This window comes from Gambusia affinis, linkage group LG15 (assembly GCF_019740435.1).
Source record: "Gambusia affinis linkage group LG15, SWU_Gaff_1.0, whole genome shotgun sequence".
NCBI classification, from domain to species: Eukaryota; Metazoa; Chordata; class Actinopteri; order Cyprinodontiformes; family Poeciliidae; genus Gambusia; species Gambusia affinis.
The window spans coordinates 22,914,155-22,934,985 of record NC_057882.1 but is presented as its reverse complement, the minus strand read 5'-3'; the positions used below and the strand labels follow the sequence as shown (position 1 = coordinate 22,934,985).

At 37.4% G+C, this 20,831-nt stretch overlaps 1 protein-coding gene across 2 annotated transcripts; it reads right to left on the bottom strand.

Annotated features, from left to right (window-relative positions):
• Positions 1-675: 675 nt before the first annotated feature.
• LOC122844576 (actin filament-associated protein 1-like 1) lies at positions 676-20,614 on the bottom strand. Of its 2 annotated transcripts, none has more exons than XM_044140176.1 (19): positions 20,437-20,614; positions 11,885-12,013; positions 9,875-9,937; positions 9,674-9,759; positions 9,473-9,581; positions 9,274-9,363; positions 8,941-9,152; positions 8,659-8,838; positions 8,423-8,515; positions 8,000-8,102; positions 5,836-5,991; positions 5,293-5,507; positions 4,078-4,223; positions 3,891-3,972; positions 2,952-3,060; positions 2,611-2,778; positions 2,366-2,520; positions 1,696-1,821; positions 676-1,493 (listed from the first exon to the last, which is right to left on the bottom strand). In XM_044140176.1, exons 1-19 carry the CDS (start codon positions 20,456-20,458, stop codon positions 1,467-1,469), a joined length of 2,271 nt encoding a protein of 756 aa, XP_043996111.1. In that variant the 5' UTR covers positions 20,459-20,614; the 3' UTR covers positions 676-1,466. The 2 variants fall into 2 exon arrangements, with proteins under 2 accessions (XP_043996111.1, XP_043996110.1); XM_044140175.1 differs by having other exon boundaries at positions 2,354-2,520; positions 20,437-20,613.
• Positions 20,615-20,831: the final 217 nt, after the last annotated feature.

Here is a 20,831-nt window from a genome sequence, read left to right as displayed (position 1 = left end):
ACCAAATGTGCAGAGAAGCCACATTTTTTCTAAACATCATTGAGGTTCTTTCATAAATCTGGTTGGATATTTCTAATCAGAAATGAAAACATTTAAGTATGTTGGTCTGTTGGCATTGCTACTTCTTTAAATCATAATCCATAAATTTTCTACTGGGCAGAGGCCAGGACTTTTGGCAGCCATTCAGGAAGGATTTCCAAAATCTGTTTTAATGTTTGTTTGGGGTAACTGTCCTAAAAACCAAACTGTGTCCAAGTTACAGCCATTGGACACAAACTGTATCCTTCAGATATTCAGAAATTGGTTATAACTTATAACATTCCGGGAAGGCAAATAAACCACAAAGGTTAGGACCGACAATAAAATAGAACTTGTTAAAAACACCAGTGTTCTACATAAGACCTACTTCTTCTGCAGAAAAAAAAGAGAATAGTTAATTGTGAGCTATTATTAGAAGAAAGTAAAAGCACTCAGATATTGTCTGTATTAGATTCGTTCTGTGCAATATTTTCCAATTTGGTTCCAGACCTTGCATTATTTTGATTTTACCACTAGATGGTGCTTGCAGGTCCACAGTTAAACCGAAGGCTGGGTCTCTTCTTTACAAGTATAATACAGACCTTTCAACATAAATCTAGCAGAAAAACAAAATAACAAGAAAAAAGGCAACGAAGGTTTCTTGAAACAATCATTTACTCCAACATGTGTGTTTTGTTCACATCTGTGCAGTGAAGAGCAGACATGGCATTTTCTTCAAATACTTTGGCTACAAAGGGTATGTTTGTTTTGCTATAACTGGAAACATTTAGGTAATTACAAAAGCATAAAGTGCAACAATTAAATAAAAAAAATTTAAATTTATATATGTAAAATAAAAACATACAATATTTAAAGTAATCACTTCACATTAAAACAATAAACATTGGTTTATTTCTCTCAGGTACAGTGTCATACTAGTTCTGATGTTTTTAAAGTCCTTAAAATATGAGATATTTCTTCTAAAGACAATGATAATTTAAGAATTTTTGGTTTCACTCTTTAACTTTCATTTATACATTTTGTGTAAAAGACCCAAAATATTTGGGTGAATACATGAAGGAAGTCTTGTCTGTATCTTCAACCTACAGTAAGAATCATCCTTCTCTCCCTTTACTACGCATTTCTGTTCAAAGGTCACATGGTCACTTTCTGCACATGTGCAATAACCATGCAGACACATAAACACAAGACTTAGCTCATAGTTAGAGTGATGACATTAATACTGCGCTGGTTTTAATCGGTCAAGTTTGTCACATTTAAGATAGCTTGATTAGCATCAGCCTGGCTGTGCATCACCCTCTTCATTCCTTTCTTTTCTTTATTGTCTTTAATATGTCATCTCCTCCTGATTTCATCTGGCACACATTCTCCTGCCAAACAAGAGTTTTTCTTTTCTCCTCCAGTTCCTGTCAGCCTGTCTGTGTGGTCTAGGTCCCCTTCTTTGATTCCCACTCCTGAAAACAATGAGAAAGCAAATATCAGACAGTCTTTGCACTGGCATGACAGCTACATCTCAACTATTGCGTTTAGTATGTAATGAATCTGTCTGAATTATTCATAAATGTCAGATTTAGACTTTAGACAATGTTAACTTGACCAAAGATCAGTGTCATGGGTGTCCTCCGACACAAACAACCTCAGCAGGACGTACTTTACCTTTGCTTTCTGCATGACGTTCCCCCTGGAGGAAGCACAAAGAGACGGGGGGCGTTTCCGAAACTCAGATGCTGAGTTGACGGGAACGCTCTCGTTGTAAACCTTTTCAGCCTTATTTCTCTGAGTCTGCAATCAAACAGAAGCCCACATACAAAAACTACACCAATGAGGCAAATACAATGTTTCACCAAGCATTTCAAATGACAGTGAAGCTAAGATAAGCTAAGATAAGCTAAAATAAGCTAAACTATGATAAACTAAGCTAAGATAAGCTGTGTATTGTTTAAGAGGAATTGCAGTAGTATTCAAATTCTAATTCAAAACCTGAAATACTATATATTAAGTATATAGTAGTCTGAAAGGGTGACTGATAACATACTGTGTTTTCCACATGCAATGGTTTATTTCTTAAATGTTACTTTGCGTTCACATCTTGAGTTATAAAAAACGCTAACATCCTAAATGTTAGCGTTTTTTAAATACTACATTACTTCTAACATCTTTTAAAAGAAGTATGTTGATGTGTGATATTCTTTCCTCATTGTATGACTCAGTATAACTTCTACTTTTTTCAAAGCAGTGTAGACTATTTAGTTTAAATCTATATTTAATTTCTAAATTAATTTTGAAGTTGTATAAATGATGTGCTGATTCCCACCTTGATGCTAACCTTTGTGTCCACAGGCGGACCCAGAGCTCCTCTAGCCAGTGATTTCTTCAGATTTTCTTTGACTTCTGTCAGCTGGAGCTCTAGCTCCACCCTCTCCTCCTCCTTCTGTTTGCACAGCGTCTCTATCTCAGCTAACCGCTTTTCCATAGCATCATCTGCACACACACACACACACACAGACACGCTGAGAATTAGAGTCAATCCAAAGCAGGAGTCTAAGCAGTGCTGTCTGATGTCTGTCTGACCTGTGTCACTCTTCATTTGCTCCTTCACCTCCTTCTTCTCCCTACGGAGGGAGATTAGGGTGTTTCTCAGTTCCTCCTTTTGTTTCTCCAGCTCCTCTTTCTGCCTCAGGTATCGTCTGGCGTCTTCCTCTGCACGCATCTTCCCATAGCGCCCGTACGGATTTACATCTAAGGGGAAATAAATAAACAGGCATTTGAATAGACAGTAATTCTGGTAATTCACTGGTATCAGTCATCCAGCTGAATCAACTCATGATCTGGAGGAGAGAACCAGCTGTGGCAACATTTTCTCCCATCAAATTTTTATGCAGAAATGAATTATGAAATGAAAAGTGACTCACTGGAGGCGTGCCTCTTGATGGTGGCCTGTTGTTCGGTTTTTTCTGAGTCCCTGCTGGAGAAAGAGGCATGACGTCTCACCTGACCTGTTTTGCTCTCAACATCTTCATCCTGCATTTTTTTAAAATGAAAAATAATTTTAGTGAGTTTTATTGTTTTTAGCTTCCAGTGCAAAGCAAAGTACTTTTGCCAACTGGAGAGAAACAAAGCCGAACACAGACGCAATCAAAATTTATGATAAATCCTACAGCATTTGTTCTATCACAGATTTCTTCTGTTTTTTATTTTTATTTTTTTATTAATAAAATTTAGTATCAGTCAGAATACGTGTAAATTAAAAATGTGATCTTTAGATGACAATTTCAACTATTAAGATAGAATAAGTTATTTAAATCAGTATGAACAAATGTAAAAGAGGTAATTATCATAAAACCAAGTTTCATTCTTTGAGACGTTCAAAGGTTCCAGACTGTAGGTGCTGTTCATGGTAACTACTGGTCAGACATTTTCTTTCAGGGTTTTATGGTACGGAGCAGAATTCATCGCCCCATCAATTCCAACAACTGGGACTTTGCTGCCTCAGCATCTTTTCTCTACTTATGCTTAAAGTCTCTTACTGTGGTTTGATGGAGTCCAAAAGTCTGAGAAATTACTTTGTCATTCTTTCCAGACAGATATATGTCGGTGACAATGTTTTTCGTCTGTATTTAAACTTCTTTTAAAGTTTTTTGTCCCCAGTCATGTTGTCAGACACGTTCAGTTTAAGTCTGACAGCAGTTTTGTCAGGGTAAGGCGTGTGAAATTAAACTCAGCTTCCCAAAAAATGTAGTTTATTTACAAAGGACTTTTTCAATAAAGGCCGGGTTGGTTAGGGTGATGTTTTAAAAAATCCCTATAGCCTGTTCAGATTATGTCATAAAAACAATTTCATGTTGTCTCACCGCAATGCTTTCGTAAACTTCGTCATACGTTCTGGAATCTATTGAAGCACTGCTGGAGGAAGTAGCAGTGGTAGTAGCCCACCTGCCAGAGGAAAGTACAGAGGGATAGTTGAAACTGAAGTTACACTCAAAGGAAAGGAAGTTCTTGGTAAGCGTATGCAGTAGCACACTGATAGAAGTGACTCACAAGAAGGAGTGTCTGGCAGCTTGCCGTATGTCGGTGAGTGTGTCCACATCGATGTAATCGTAGTGCAGCTCTTCAGGGAGGATGCCGCTACCGGTCTCGGCAAACAAAATGCCCAGCCAGCGGCCAAGATCTTCAGAGGAGCTCGCCTAATGGTTAGAAATATAAATATCTAACGAGGTGACATAATTTTTAAACATAAAAAAAAATGTTTTAGCTGCTCTGTACACACTAACTTTATTTCCCATCTGGATCTATGATGATATGAGGAAAGTTGTGAAAAACCCATCAGTCCACCTACATATAAATTCCTATACCAGATGAAGCTGTTTGAGATGTTTAACAGCTGCTTCAGTGTAGAGAAAACAGACTTTTATAACTAATTTTACCAGATTCCACCAGCACCTAACGCATAAATATGTCAAACCATTTTAACGTAACATAAACAGAGCGCCTAAAATAGCAAAACAAATGATGTCATTATAAATGTGTATGAATTTAACATGTTGCATATAAAATTTTGATGAAAACACACTTAGAAAAGAGCAGCAGATTTTCTACCAAGATAAGCTGATAAGTCACTTGTGCAAAATTCACTAATTATAAGGTAAGTTTCCCACTTAAGAGACATAAAATAAAACAGGTAAAAATATACAACTCTGGAAAGAAATGAAGAGACCACTGCACTGAAGCCCACTGAAATCCTCCTGGTTATTCCACCAAATATCTGAACTCTGACTGAGTTAAAACATTAGTTTTGTTTCCAAGTGAATATGAACTTGTTTTCTTTGCATTACTTGAGGTCTGAAGGCACTGCATCTTTTTCATTACTTTGACCATTTCCCATTTTCTGCCTTTTGCTTGAAATTTCAGACATGTTGTCAGAAGTTTATAGAATTAAAGAACAATGTTCATTCTACTCAAACAAATACCTCTAAAAAGGAAAATCAGAGAAACTGATCATTTTGAGTGGTCTTAATTTTTTAAGAGCCGTTTATAAATGCTGTTTTGTGTACAAATAAAAACCAAAACAAATTGGTCACGCCACCAATTTGGCAGTATTTCAGAAAAGAAAAATCAATAATTATCAACATCGACAATTATCAATATGGATTGATATCATACACATATCATGATAAGTGTATCAGCCATATCAGCCAGCCCTTTTCCATTACATACAAGATAAGTAAAATCAATATCCCAAACATAAGCATTTACCTCTAAAGCTGCAAGCTCATTGCCCGCTTGCATAATATGAAATGAGAAGGGATGTTTGGGTCCAAGGCCCCCAGGCACCACCTCTGCCCCTTTAAGAGGCACCACAATGACTGGAGGCCGCTGGTCCCCGGGATCCTTTTGCAGGTATAGGTTTCCACCTCGGAGAACACACCAGCGCTCCTTCCAGCAGCCACTGAGACACACACTGAGATAACCTGTGGAGGGGGTTGTGGAAAAGCAAGCAGACTTTGTGTCAGATAAGCTAAATCTACCTGTTAATCTACAGCATCACATTGAAAATTCTCAGCACTTTGTAAGAATGTCTACATGTTCCTGAGACTATTGGAGGAAAGTACTGAGCCACATTTAGGTTAATTTATCTCATGCACTTTTTTCAATTAAAGTACAATTTAGTCAATTAAATTTCTGATTTCTTAATCCCCTTTTAATTAAAAAAATGTACATATGTAATTGTAAGGTCGAATCGTCAGTAAATGAGAATCGACCAGGCGATCATCTGGCATGCTGAGACGGTGACCTCACCACAGCGGGGGTTGTCATGGTGCCCAGAAGATGAGGGAGGGTCTCCTGGTAACGGAGGCTTCTTTTTGGAGAAAGTGATGATCCGATTGATTTTCTTTCCCGCTGCTCGGCTCATCGACCCCGTCAGCTCTGAGAACGCGCCCCGCTTCCCTCTGTCTGAAACCAAACATGTCACTCAATGATTAACAACTGTCATTAGTTTATATTAATATAACTCAAAACCTTCTGCATCAAAAATACAAAGAGACAACAATAAAACATTGACAAGAATAATCAAGCTATTTGGAGAGTTTAATGTAAATCAAGCATTTTGGGAATATGCTTGATGAATTGAGACCATTCCAGTGTGTTTGAAAGTTTATTGTGAATGGACCAGGTGCAGCAGCAGTCTGTTCGTCCAGCTTCCTATGATGTCAGCGAGAGACAATTAGAGGAAAAGAACAGGAAGGATGTCATATCTGCTCATGTCTCGCTTCCTGTCTCTCCCTTTCTCTCTCTCATGTCTCTTCAGGCTCAGTGTTGCTCAATCAGTAAACAACACTGAAACAACATGACTTTGTTTGACTTATCCATCGTGTATATCCTGGGTGTTTCCTTCCGAATTTATAGGACAGAAAAACAAAAATATTTATTTTGCTTTTGATCAGTCCCTTGAAAGCATATATGTGTTTTCTTGTAAATGTTTAGGTACTTGATTGCCCCACTCCTAGAAAGTAAGAAGTTTTACTTCCCACAGCATAGAAGTTAAGCCTTGGACATGCAACTAAAAATATTAATGCTAGAAGGTATTAATTAAATTGTAATATCAAAAGGTTTTTATTATGAGACTTACACTACTTTTTTACTTCTTTTGGATATAATTTGTTTAATTAAACCCTCAGTGACACATTTTTGTTCGATATATTCAGAGGATGTTCCTGAATGAAGAACACTCACTGCAAGCTTCTCCCTCTGCTGCCCTCCAACCAATTAAAATCCAACAAATCACCAGAGATTCTGGTACAGGACAAAATACATTACCAAAGAAAGCAAGTAATCTTGTTTTCTCATTATCTGCAATCATGCAACTCAAGCATAAAAGCAATAGAAAACTTAATTAGGGTCCTTTTTGATGGATATATTATAATTTATTATCTTGTGTACCTTGAGCACTGTTGCCTTGGAGTGTGTGAATGTGTGCATGTAGGGGTAAATGACTGAATGTAAAGTGTAAAGTGCTTTGGATTCCTCTGGACTAGTTAAAGTGCCACACAAATACAGGCCATTTACCATTACTCTGAGATAATGGTAAATGTGTGCATGGTTATTTGTCTTATGTTTCTCTGTGTTACAAAAAGGGCAGAATGGCACAAACTATGCCAATGGATCTATTAAACTACTGAATTTCAATAAATATTGATATTGCTACTAAAATAAGTCACTCAGTTTTACATTAAATTAAAGGAAAACCCTTTTAGTATGTATAAAAATCTGTGATATGTATGACAATATGGTGAGAAAGCTGCCTGTAGAGTCACAGTGAATGGCGTCCAATATCTATATTTATCAACAGATGGTTAAAGAAAGCTGTTCCTCAACAAATTATAGTCATTTTGTTGGCTATGATACAGAAACAAAATATGTTTGTTTTCATATGTCCATGTTTATTATTGGATCATTAATTTATGGTTGTTCTGTTGGATCAAAGTGAAGGAACTCCCAATAAAAGCACAACTTTAACCATCAAACATCTAAATTATGCTGATGAATAGTGAACTTTATCCTTGACCACATTTCAGAAACAGAAGGAAGTGGATTCTAACAAAATTAGAAAATAGCAAAGCTTCAGAATAAAAGTATGAAAATTTGGTTAATTAATTTTATTTTGCTTTTTTTTTCATTGCTAACAACATCTCCGTGGGAGAGGTAAGACAAAAGGTAAGACAAAAGGTATGCCTCTAATTTTGTTTTTTAAAAACGTGCTCAAATGTCACTCAAAACATGCTGCCCTTTTTTCTTTAAAATAAGCTGTGAAGACTTTACATTCCTGCTACTTTTCTAGTAATGTAAAATCAACATGAAGTGATGCTCAAAAACATCTTTTAGACATTTAAAGTAAATCACACATAGATTATGAATTGAATGGTAAATCTGACTCAGATAGGCTGTGTTTGTGATGACATACTGAGAGAGTCGGTGATGTCTCGTCCTGCTCCGTAAGCGTTGGACTGACTGTCTGCTACTGGACCGCTGTCTGAGTCCGATGTTTGTCTGTCTGACTGCAGCATCTGGGCAAAATAAAATAAATAAGAAAAATAATGAGGAAAAAAAACAAAAAGGAAAACCAATACATCAGTATATATGGTTAATTCTGAGTGAACTATAAACATCATCCTGCCTTCCTCAGGATAGGAAACCTGAGGAAAATGATCCAGCTCAGCAACCACAACAATGCTTCTTCAGTCATTACTTGTGGACTAAAAACCAGAGGAACAACTGTGTAACTATTGGTGATATCATTTAAGTCCTAATTGTTATCACTAAGATGACAATATTTTTTTAGCTAAACAGGCTGAATAAAAAAGGTAATCACACAAAAAGCCCACACCTTGTCAAGCTCCAGTTTTCTCTGTATTATTGGAGATGTTGATCCATTCAGTCCTTCTGTGTTATTACACTGACTGCCAACGTCATGGACCACCTGGACCAGTTAAAAAAGAAAATAACATTCACTTCTGGACACAAACTTGTGTAGAACCCATAATATTATCATCGTCTTCTACTTGCTTTGAATTTTTCTCATCTGTCTAAGCAGAAGCAGTTGAACACAGAGAGCAAAGGTACCTTGAGCCACCGCTGGGCCTGCTCTTTACTCTGAACGGCCAGGACCAGAGCTTCACCTCCGGGTAGGGAGAAGCGCAGCTCGTGCCTCTTTTTCCGGCCTTCCTTTGGGACATAGATGACGTTGCAGAGGTTCAGGGGGAGCTCCGTGTTCGGTGTCAACTCCTTTATACTTTTATAGCACTAAAAAAGAAAACAAAATATAAAATTTTAGATTCAAACATAATAGTAAAGCATCTGCTTTTGCTTCAACCTTTGATAACCTAGATCATTATTGTTGTTTACCTGGAGTTTATTGTCTCTAACAACTACTAGCTGCTTTGTCCACTGGCCAAATCGCTTTTTTCGCATCAGGAAGGCACATATGCGGCAATCCCTGACCGGTTCATCGGGGCTTCCCTCAGCGGTCCACCTCTGAGAGGAGTCCCGTCCCTTGGCCTCCTCCTCCTCCTCTTCATAAGACTCATAGGAGCTACTCAGCGCATCTGAGTCATTGTCTGTGCAAAAAAAATAAACAAAGTGATTAATTCCTAAAAGATTTAATGAAACACTCTTAGTCATAAAGAAATTGGCTTTTATAGCTGCCAGAATGATTAAAGACTGAATGAGCAGACTCACTGGATGTTTTAGAGGGCCCATTAATCCTGGTAGTGGGGTAGTTATTATCAGCATCTTCATAGTAAGCATCTTCAACAGAGTTTCTGGAATCTATAGAGGAGAGTTATTAGAATCCTGCACCTTTAACCTCGCTTGTAAAGATATGCTGGTTAATGTTGATTCCTATTAGACGGGCCTAAATGTGTCAGAGTGTTCATACTTGTGGTGAAATACTGAGGAGAGGATCCAGGATCAAGAGGAACAGCTTCTTCATAGTAGTCATCAGGAAGTGGTGTTGCTGGCAAAGGCGGTGGTGTGTCTGTGGGTGTCTGAGGGTAAAATAAGGGAAATTCAAACAGAATTATATTTGGAATATCAGATGAATATCTGGCTTAATAAGAAAGGTGTCAAAAAAACTTACTGATTTACTAGGCTGTGTTTTCTCCTCTTTGTCTTTGGGTTCTTTCTGCTCCACTGGAGATGCACTGAGCATGTGCAAATCACAATCTGAAGAAACAACAAATGTTATGCTATTAAAAAGATTTTTGGAACACAATAACATGAAATATGACTTCTAAAATTTAACTAAACTGATTGAAAGATGTTTTAAAGATTTACGAACCAAAGTCTTCAAACAGAGACTCGACAAAACTCGTGCCGTTCATGTAGACGTCTGAGCCATTGACTGTGAAAAGCACAAAGCATGAGCAAGTATTATTTCAGCTTTTTCCAAGAACATAATCACCAGATTTAATGGATACAGAAAACTGAGTCTGAAGGAAAAACTCTTTGCATTTCAGAAAAATTTAATTATGTGGAAACATCTGATTACAAGGAAGAGCAGTGGAGCTCTCAGTAAACAAAGATAAGTAAAGATGTACAATGTGTGGAAGACTAAAACCCAGACAGCGCATAGGCCCAGCAGACTCATTATTATTGTACTTGTCAGCCATCAGGATATTTTGTTCGTCGCCTTCCTTTGACCTTGTCTCATTATCCTCTTTTAACTCTGCATTTCATTATCCTCTTACATCAATCCTTTTATCCTCCCTTATTCCCTGCACTCTTCTAGATAAACATGTCCTGGCTTTAGAGACTACGGGGAGTTTCATTGCTGCAAATGTGTTTTCAACAACTGTTTGTAGTCAATATCCACAATCTGCACTGTTCTATTAAATCCTTTAAGCCTAATCTGCATAAATTGAAAGATTTGACATTGTCTTGCAAAAGTATTACTTCCTGTTAAACTTTTTCTGTTTTTTTCCTATTTCATCCACAAACTTTACTGAATTTTATTGGAGTTCATGTGATAGACCAACACTAAGTGAAACCTAATTCTAAAGAGAAAGAAGAAAAAATCAAATATGGTTTTGTTTGAATAAAATCGGATGTGTGGCGTGAATTCCCTTTTAATCTGGTTCCCCAAATAACATCTAATGCCAAAATCACCTAACTTGTATGTAAAGTTCAGATGTGTGTGAATTAAGCTCAATATTAATCCAGATGTTTGTTAGAGCCCATTAGTAAACAAATATTTCCATAAAGACCCAGATCAGCACAGATCAGCGGAGAAGTTTAAAAGATTGTTTGGTTAAATACTATCCCAAACTTTAAACAAACAACAATAGACATGTCCAGATCTAAATTTGTGGGAAAATGTATAAATAACTCTTCAGTTGTAATTGCATCAAAATGTGGGTCAACAAATTATTTATTTATGAGTGAGTAGAAATAACCTGCCAAACATTTCTGATTTTTATAAGAAAAGTTTTGGAAAACACTATTTTCTCGCCACTACATATCTGCACTTCACCTGACTGAATGGTAACCTGCTTCTGTCAGGATGCTCCAGGGCTGGTTCCACAATGTAGCTTACCAACATCCGTGTGTCTGACTGTATTGTGAAACACTTTGGAGTTCTTTGACTTTATAAAGTGTTTTACAAGTACAGGTCATTTACCATTTATGGCACCAAGCTTTCCCTAGGAGTCTGGCATGAAACAAAGACAAACATGTGGAAAAGCACCAGATAGTAGCTGTTAAGTAAGTGAAGAATCTATGAACCCAGGGGCTTGTTTCTAATCCAGACGATCTGGAAACTTTGTCACATTCACAACAACAAGCACTGCTTGAGGTATCAGGATATTCTAAATAAAAATCCTGTTTTCTCTGCAAGTAAATGAAGAAAGGGTCATCATTGGGTCTCTTATAGTCAAAATAACCAGAAACTGGTTCACAAGACTCATGATCAGTTTTTATATAAGACAGGACCTCGGACTGTAGATCATAGACAGAGATTGTGCAAATGGAATAGTATCTCTCTCTCTAATATCTCTAATATCGAATATATCTTTCTTTGCCTGTTTTAATTTATATATTGGCAAAAAGGAAGCTATACAGACTATAATAATAGTGTGGCACATATTTCAATGTAAAAAACATTAATTCCTCAAAGAACAATGGATCGTTTTCTCCACTGAATAAATGCAACCAAGCTTAACGGTGGATTTCATAAGATATGCATTAAACATTAACTGGATGCAGTTTGTACATATTTAAAAGATGCACCTATTGGATTGTTGTACGTTAATATTATATGAAATACGTCAAAGTTTGAGGCTTTACTGAGTACCTGACAGCTGAAGAGAGTCCAGGATGTTGCGTACAGAAGCCATCTTGTTGGCAGTATCGGGACTAACCGTCTCATGGTCCAACATCTTCAGCAGAGAGTTGAGCTCATTCACAAGGCGCTCCATCACCACTGGAAACCAGCAAAAATATTTTTTATTGTTTGTTCAAATCAGCTGAAGCTTACAATAAACCAGTATGCCAGGCTCCTGACATAGATGAAATATGTAGCACCAAGTGCATTAAATACCAACTTAACACACGGATACAAGGCAAATCATAGAAACTGGCACAGACCAAAGGGCACGAACTCAGGAGCGGCTGCTGCAGCAGCTGACTGGGATGAGATATGAAACATCCTTACATATCACACACTAACAGACAGCTTGGAATATTTAGGGCTTTCTCTAAAAAAAGAGCAGTTTTTATGTTCAGCTCTAACATCCTGTGTGAGTCCGTGTGTGTGTGAATGTGTTTGTGCAATTTGTTGACCTTGACATTGTTCCAAATATCCTGACACACACTCACACATCCTGCCTGTTCAGAGACGACAAAGAGGAGAGGAGGGAAGAGGTTTTGGAGAGAAAAGAAGGTAGGTGGGGAGGTCAGCGGGCTTCCTTCCCTGAAGGAAATCGAGCCAGAGAAAAGGAGAAAATCCATAAGTATCTGCAATAGTTCTTAGGTCTGTACACTTTGCAATGAAGTAATTGTGATCCAAGCTCAACGCCTTTGCATTTTTTACTAACGTTTAACAATGAGCAAATGTGCATAAAGTTTAACTGAGATTGTTCTTTGGTTATGAAATGTCCCCCCTTATTTAAATTAAAGTCCAGACTTTGACTAGGGTCCTCTGAAACCTACTTTTGTTGGAAATGCGGAAGTTGCTGTGTACTTTGAATCACTGTCCTGTCATATAAACTAAGTGGGCTTCTCCTTCAGGGCTTTCTGATGCAGAATTAATGGTTCCATCAAATATGGCACCGCCTCGAGTTCCCAAAAAACAAAATAGTAGCACAATATCAAACTACCAACATGTCTGATTGCAGGTATGATGCTCTTTTTCTCAGATGCTTTGTTCGTTGATATTAAAGTGCAACAATTTCCCAGGAGGTTTGATGTTTGTCCTGATGTTTTTTTAGCAAAATGTGATATGAATGTGTTCGTTTTGGGCTCTCAGATTCAGCCTGTCCTTTTCTTTTTGTTGAATGATGAACACTGACCATGACTGAATCAAATGGGGCTTGCATAGTTTTTGTTGTTGAGGTATTTTTTAAGTCATCTTCAGTCTCTTCATTTTGGTTTTCTCTATGTGTGGATAACAGATCTCGTTGTGCTTCAGCTGAATCTCAACGCAAATTACATTGTGACCCTTTCCAGAGTAAAAGACTGTAAAAGACTTTGTACTTTAATATCTTAAGACCTGACCTTCCCTTTAAGATCTGTTAGCCTACTTTATGATGTCAAAAAAATATATATTTGGCATTAAAACTAAAATTTTTACAATGACATTTTTGGATACATGGAGGAAAATCAAAGAGGTCGCATCTATTCTAAATATTTGTTTTCCTAAAACAGATTCTCAGATTCACTGTTGTGAAACTCAAATATCAACTTTGGTTCAATTTGTTTCAACACTTAGGAACTTTAACACATTTTACAGTAATAATAATTGGGTACATGTAGTGAGAAAACTAGAAAGTTTGCCACTTTGGACTGATAAAATGAAGTAGCTAAAAATTTTATAAAATGAAAACAGCCATTCTTTGACAGAAAGCAGTTGCAAGAGTGAGGCTCATCTGAGTTGAAAATATTCTTGTTTCATTTTCCCAGAGAGTGAGAAAAAAGCCCTCACTCTTCCCCAAACCCTCTCCCACTCCCCCAACTCCAACAATACTTTATTGTCTCCGCAAGGGCCAAAATTAGATCACCACTGAGCTCCGCAAGACCAGAGCGCACAATTACATTGTCAGAGTTAGAGACTGTAACAAAAAACACAACAGGAACAAACAGTCACACACAGTGTAAGAGGGGTGTGGTGCAACACAGCTGCGCCGTCTCGATTCCCGGGCATTCAGGGTTAAAGGATATATCTCCAGCAGCTGTTTGGTTGTGTGTGCGTGTGCGCAGTTGTGGTTTCCTGTCTTAGTTGTCGACAGAAGCGTCTCCCCACTCCTTCCTGATTTCCAATCTCTCCACGATCCTCCAATGAACTCCTCTGTCTTTACGTCTCACTTTCCTCTTTTCCATTTCGCTCCATCCTGCTGTTTCTGGTTCAACATCTTCTATTGTTTTTGGTCTCTCTCAGCTTTTTCCTTATGAACTTGAGAACTTTTTAAGCAAAAACTCACAAGTCTGAATTTGGTAGTATTTTCCAAACGACAATTTAAACTATTGATGAACTTGAAAATATCCTTTAAAAATGATAATGATGCCTGCTGCTTGGTGGACAAAATACAACATTGCACTTTTTTATGCAGACCCTGATTTGCAGTTATCCAACCAAAGAGACAGAGAATTTTATTTTGAAGGGAATGGATTAGTATTCATTTAAAATACTAAGATAATCATGTTTTCATCATACCTTATATCCATCAGTAATGTGCATATAAATAATTTTGCAATACTCTAATGCACAAAATATAGACTCTCCAAGAATCTGCAGAACTTTAGTTGAAAAGCCCAAATGACCAACACCTCTGATTGTTAGTTGAGGTCCAGGTTTTCAGTAGGTTATTTGGCAACAACTCAACATACAGTAAAACCACATATTTCTATTCCCCCTAAAAAAAAAATTACCTGACAATAAATTTCTTTCTTTAGGTTTAAATTAGTTAGGATGACCAAAATAGTGAGATAGACGTTTTCATTTTATTTTTGAAAAGCAGAAGTTCACATATTGCCTAAGTACTCGGTAGAATTGACTGTTAAACAAACAAACAAACATTTTACAAGCTTCTGCTAATGTGTCAGATTTTGTCTCATTCTTTCAGACAGAACTGCTGTGACTGAGTAAAGTTTGTGGGCCGCCTAGCTAACTCCACCCAGATATTTTCTATTGCACTGAAATGAGAGCTTTGAAATTGTCCCACCAAAACATTGACTTTATTGTGCATAAGGCACTTTCTCACTAATTTGGTAGCAAGTTGAGGGTCAGTGTCCATCTGAAAAGTCGATTTTCACCAAAGCTTCCACTTTCCGTCTGATATTTCATCCCCTTATTCAGGCCTTCCTCCAGCAAAACATTCACACAGCATGAAGATGCCAGCATCATACTTCACAAGTAGTGTGGCTTGGCTTGGTAGCTTTCCCTCTTTTTCCTGGAAATATAACAACAGTTATTATGGCCACACATTTAAATTTTAGTTTAATCAGACCACAGGATACGTCTTTGTCCCTTTGTGCATTTACATTATGTTGCTATTAGAGTAACGACAGAAGTTTACTCTGATTTAATGTCAGACAGTAAGAAAAAAGGTTACATGCCTTTGTATGTAAACATTTGGTTTCATCCTTATTCTAAAGAGTATCTTCTAGCTTAAAGCTGCAGTATTATACTTTATAAAAATATAATTTTTAGATATTTGTTAAAATTATAATTATGTCATGACAGTATGAGATAATACATGAAAAAAAATCAAGCTCCTCTGTTTTCTCCCAGTGCTCCCGATACTAACTGCAGTCATAAACAACCAATCAGAGCCAGGAGGAGAGTCTTAGCGCTGTCAATCACTCCTGTGCTCACTCCTTCCCTTTGCTCTCTACAGTATTACAGCTGGTTCACCACAACATAGCTTGCCACTAATGCTAAGGCTAGTTAGCATGGTCACCAGTGATGACAGATAAATGGTTTTCGTGGAACGGTAAATTTTTCCTCATGTTGGCTCTGATTGGTTGGTTTTGTAGAGGAGTCATACATTTCTTCAAACTCCAATAGTAGTTCAAGGAGCGAGTGGAGGAGATCAATCTTTTCACAGATTATCTGTCTAATATTAAACTATCACCACATGGTGACAGTTTTAACAAATATGAAAAAGTTAAATTATTCTTCTGCTCTCCATTCATTGCTGTGGCGGACACCAATTAAAATGACTCAGTGTTATCAGTCAACAACGGGTAAACAAACCAGCTGTAAACTGAGTCTCTGGTCTATGTGTTGTTTGTCAGAATCTGACTCCATGCAGTCAAGGCCAGTTCTCTCAGGGGAATGAAGGGTTTAGAGGCTGAGAATCAGCTGTTCTGCAGGCTTGTGGCTGCTCTCACCCACAGAGGGATCTTTGTTACCCCCATTCCTCAGACACACACATCCACACAAACACACACATGCCTTACATTTCCTTTTCAAGTCTTTTTTTTTTTGTTACTAGCGGTTCAATTATTTCTCTAAGAGGAAGCAAACCCCCACCCCCATTAATCTCTTTTATAGTTCTGTACAAAAAAGTTCACACTCCTTGAACTTTTTGCATTTTATTACGTTACAACCTTAAATAACAATATTTTGCGGGGAATTTGTGAGGCACACAAAAAAATAAACATATTGCACAATTGTGATGTGAAGGTGAAAGGAGGAATTCTTTAAATCTTCTACAACTAAAAATTTAAAAAGGTGTGATGTGCACTAAAACCAGCCCTCTGACACCGCTACATAAAATCTACTCCAATCAGTTTCCTCTCGAATTTCTCCCTTGCCATGTGTAATTTAACCCAATCCACTTATTCTGTGAAACTCATAGGTTTGTTAGAGAACATCAGTAAACAAACAGCATCATGAAGATGCTGTTTATGATTAGGAATTAAGTTATGGATATGTCCACAGAAGAGTTAGGTTATAAAACAAAATGTGAAGCTTGGAATACTTGACAGAACATTAATGATCTGAAAATGAAGAGTTTTGCCAAACTGAGAGGCTTTTCTTTAGTTGTATGGGTAAATCTAGTGAACGCTCAAAGGAAGAAAAATGGATCTAAACACAAGTCAATCATAGCAAACCTGTCTGAAACTGCAAAAGATGAGGAGCTGGAAGCAGTGGTTTGTCTTCTGCCTGCCAGAGCGACAATAAGATGCATATATAATATATTTTTAAAGTTTAGAACAGACCATTAAGCCCAGATCTAAATCTGAAAATTCACAGACAGCTTCCATGAAATTAGACCAAGTTTGAGCATCTTATGAAATTTTTATAAAACATTCATGTCTTGATATGTACAATGCTGGCAGAAACATTACAAAATGACCCACAGATTTAACTGAAGTAAAACGTAGTTTCAGAGAATATTACTTTGCTGGCACTGAATGTGAATTTAAACACTTAAGATTATCATTTGAAAACATTCATTGTTCTTTTTCACTGTCTTTTGTGTTGGTCAATCAGATAAAAGCTCAAAGCTAATGATGTTTATGTTTGTAACATGACAAAATAAAAGGAAAGCGCAGTACAAATCTGTTTGCGATACACACTACATGACAATCAAACAGTCACAGCAGTGCAAGTTAAAACCGATCTGTGTGTGTTTCCAGAAAGTCTTCCTGACGGAGGCTGGTCATGAGATCTGGGCCATGCGACTATCATTTGAACTGATTTAATGTGTTTGGTTATAGCCGAGAACAAAATAGCTACTGCTGCTGCTGTTTATCTCACCACAGAGAAAATACACACTCTGTCCTCCTAATCTTAGGCTTTAACTCCCATTCATGACAGGTCCAACCCATCAGTCAACTCGCATCCCAGGGTAAACTCTGAAGCTTTTCTTCTCATATCAAAACACTCCCTCCTTGTTAGAACTTTCCCTCAGAGAAAAATACAACCATTAAATGATTTGAAATAAAATATTTGGCTGCTTGTAGAAGATATGAGGATTAGGATTTAAAGAAATGTTTTGTGTAAAGATAAATATCAAAGGCCTATGAGGCTTTGGTCAACAAACATCAACCTGTTCCTGCTTGCCTCATAGTCAAAAGATTCAAGAAGCTCTTCAAGATTCAAAACTTTCTCCATCACGCCTGTTTCCCCCCCCCCCATTGCCCCCCTTAAATCTTTCCCTTTTAACTCCTATCCACCAATCTGATTCTTGTCTCTTCCCCTGACACCCATCCTCTTCAGAGGGAGGTCAGAGTTCAAGGCTCAGCAGCTCCCTCAAGAGACAAAAGTCTGTTTCAACAATTTAGCGTCCCGTTTTTCATATTTTCATGACAACAGTCCATGTTGTGACTGTTCGCCTAGGGGTTAGCATTTAGACAGACACTTTTAAAAGCCCATAATCACGCTGGCAAGATCTGTAAAGAGAAACAGCTGTGAGAAAACAGTGGAGGAATTCACTTTTTCACATTCTTCTAGTATCTTATCACATTCTGAAGATAGTAAATGGTGAAGGGGTCCTGAAAAATACAGATGCATGACAAAGATGCATGTGTTTTCAACAAATAAACAGCCAATATTTTGATTTCTCTATGCACTTTTAGCAACTTTCTTTGAAAAATCTTGCAATTTCTGCATGCTTCCATTCAATTCCACTTCCCATTCAAAAGCCTTTCTCTGTTGAGAATAGCTGCAGTTGGTACTTTCTCTTCAATAACAAGTGTCAAACAAAAGCCCCCAGAATAATGTCATGCCCGTCAAACATCAAGCAAAGTGACTCAAAAGCCAAATGGAAACGCTGGAAATAGAAAGCGAATAGGACAATGGAAATTCCAGCATTGAAACTATCAGTATTTCAATATTTACATTCTTGTGGCAGTTTTGTGTTTTCTAGATTCCATCAGTTATTCAGTGAATCTCTTTCGATTGTGTTGCTCACTTTTTATGCATGCTTTGAATCAGACTATGAAATATAATTATTTAAAATGGCCTGTTTAAAATTACAATTGAGGAGATTACATAACTCCAATGACTGTGCAATATGTTTATAACAGGATATTCTTAAGATTATTATTTTGTATTGTAAGTAATCTCTGTGTGTTTAAACTGAAAGGAATTATTGGTGTTTGTTCTGCTGTTGTATAGCTCATTTTTTAAACTTACACAAGATGATATTACAGTTTAATGGTCCATTGACTTGCAAAAGTAATCATCTTTTTTAAACCTTTACACATATAATCACATTAAAACTACAACATTTTGGGTATTTAAAGGGATTTTGGGTAAAAGACTAACACAAACCGGCAAATAACAAATTAAAGGAAACGATGCACATCTGAATCTAACTTTATAACTTAACTAGCACATCAGCATGAACACACCATCCCCATTGTAAAGCATGGTGGTGGCAGCATCATATTGTGGGTGCCTTCTTTTGTTGCACAGTTAAGCTACTTCACCTTCCAGAAGACTTGACACTGATTACATACACATTTCACCTTTTTCAGATTGTTTATCATAAAAATCAATCATTTCAGTTCCACTTCACATTTGTACACTGCCTTGTCTACAAAGTTCACTTTTGTGTATTGTATTTAACCTCTTCTATTTTTATGTAGATATGCACAACTATTTGAAAACAAATATCTTGAAACTAAGAACAAGCTTTCAGTGAATTCTGTGCAGCCCGATTTATTTCATTGACGATGTTACATCGCCTAATACAGACCTGCCATAGTCACTGCAAGATTTAAAGGGTTTTTTTGTACGGACAAAGACAACTTCCTTGATAAGGAACGTTTTGCAAAGTACACACACAAATGCTTATATATAAGTGATGAAACTGAAAAGTTAATCTCTTGTAAATTCTGTGCAAACACAGAATCTTAGGAGCAAAAGGACATAAAGTAGGTTTACACCAGGGGCCAACACCCTTCTTACTCTAGGTTGGAATAAAATAACAAAATATGATTTAATACAGCAGCACAGAACTGTTACACTAGTAACAACTTTGCAACTTCTGTTTTAAATACCAAAATGTTTGGAATCTTAATTCTCAATAAGACATAATCCTATTAACATATTTGGCTAGCAAGAATACCACTGTGTGGAGACTTTTTATTTCATTGCTTTCTATAAAGAATTTCTCATTGATTCACTTTAAATAACCACTCTTGTCCTTATCTTTAAAACTTAGATGACTTCTACTTGGAGTCCTGTAATGCAGCTTCCTGTCCACATCCCTGCTGAGACAGAGCAGCCATTCAGCAGCCGCTTCTCCTCCAGCGGCGCACTTTCCAACAGGGCAGTCCTCTGTTGGTATCAGCTTGCATCACTCTACCTGGGGATACCTCCTCCGTATACACACACACACACACACACACTTTCACTAACCGGTGCGTGGCTGCATGACGTCACTTTTACCTACTACAACATCATGAGCCGGGCACGAGGGCACGATTTGCTACATTTGAAAAACTATGCGCATGTCCATTCTCCTTTGTTAAGAATTGCTTCACTTTAAATTATTTGTTTTATCACTCACAAACCACTGGTAATTCACCTGTCTATTGCCGCATATTTAATAAGTACTTCCCCAGTTCTGATTATTTTTTTCTATTTGTTAAAAAATACTCCTCATTGTTGTTGGCTAAAAGAAGTTATGATTCCTTCCGTTAAACTCATAAAGAGTTGCTGCTACTCACCACTCTGCCGTTTGGAGTCCATATCGCTTGAAAAACGCTTCTATCTCCAAACCTGTTCCCAGTTATAATCCTTCTGACATTTTATTTGAAACTGTCTCAAACATGTGAGACGTGTTTCTCCAGTGAAACAGCGGTTCTCTGTGAGTCAGAGTGACCGCTATGGTTTACAGTGTGACTCCAGTGGACGCTTGTTCATCATTCAGCACTCCGCTGGGTCCTAGCGCCTGAAAAGGCGGAGGGGAGGAGAGTCACATTCCTGCCACACTGGTCCTATTTGGGGAGATGTAATCCATGAAACCCGCCAAATGATTAGCTAATTATCTCTATATGGTAGCATGGGTTCCCAACCCATATTCAGTTACCGCTTAAGTTAAACCATTGCCTTTTAATTAATT

Bases quoted from the DNA above. Each gene is read 5' to 3' on its own strand.
- LOC122844576 (XM_044140175.1), bottom strand. From the start codon at position 20,458: ATGGACTCCAAACGGCAGAGTG. The intron at 8,103-8,422 runs GTGTGGGCTTTT...TATTTTGCCCAG, and splicing joins GAAAACTGGAGCTTGACAAG to ATGCTGCAGTCAGACAGACA. The intron at 3,061-3,890 runs GTGAGACAACAT...AAAAAAATGCAG, and splicing joins AAGTTTACGAAAGCATTGCG to GATGAAGATGTTGAGAGCAA.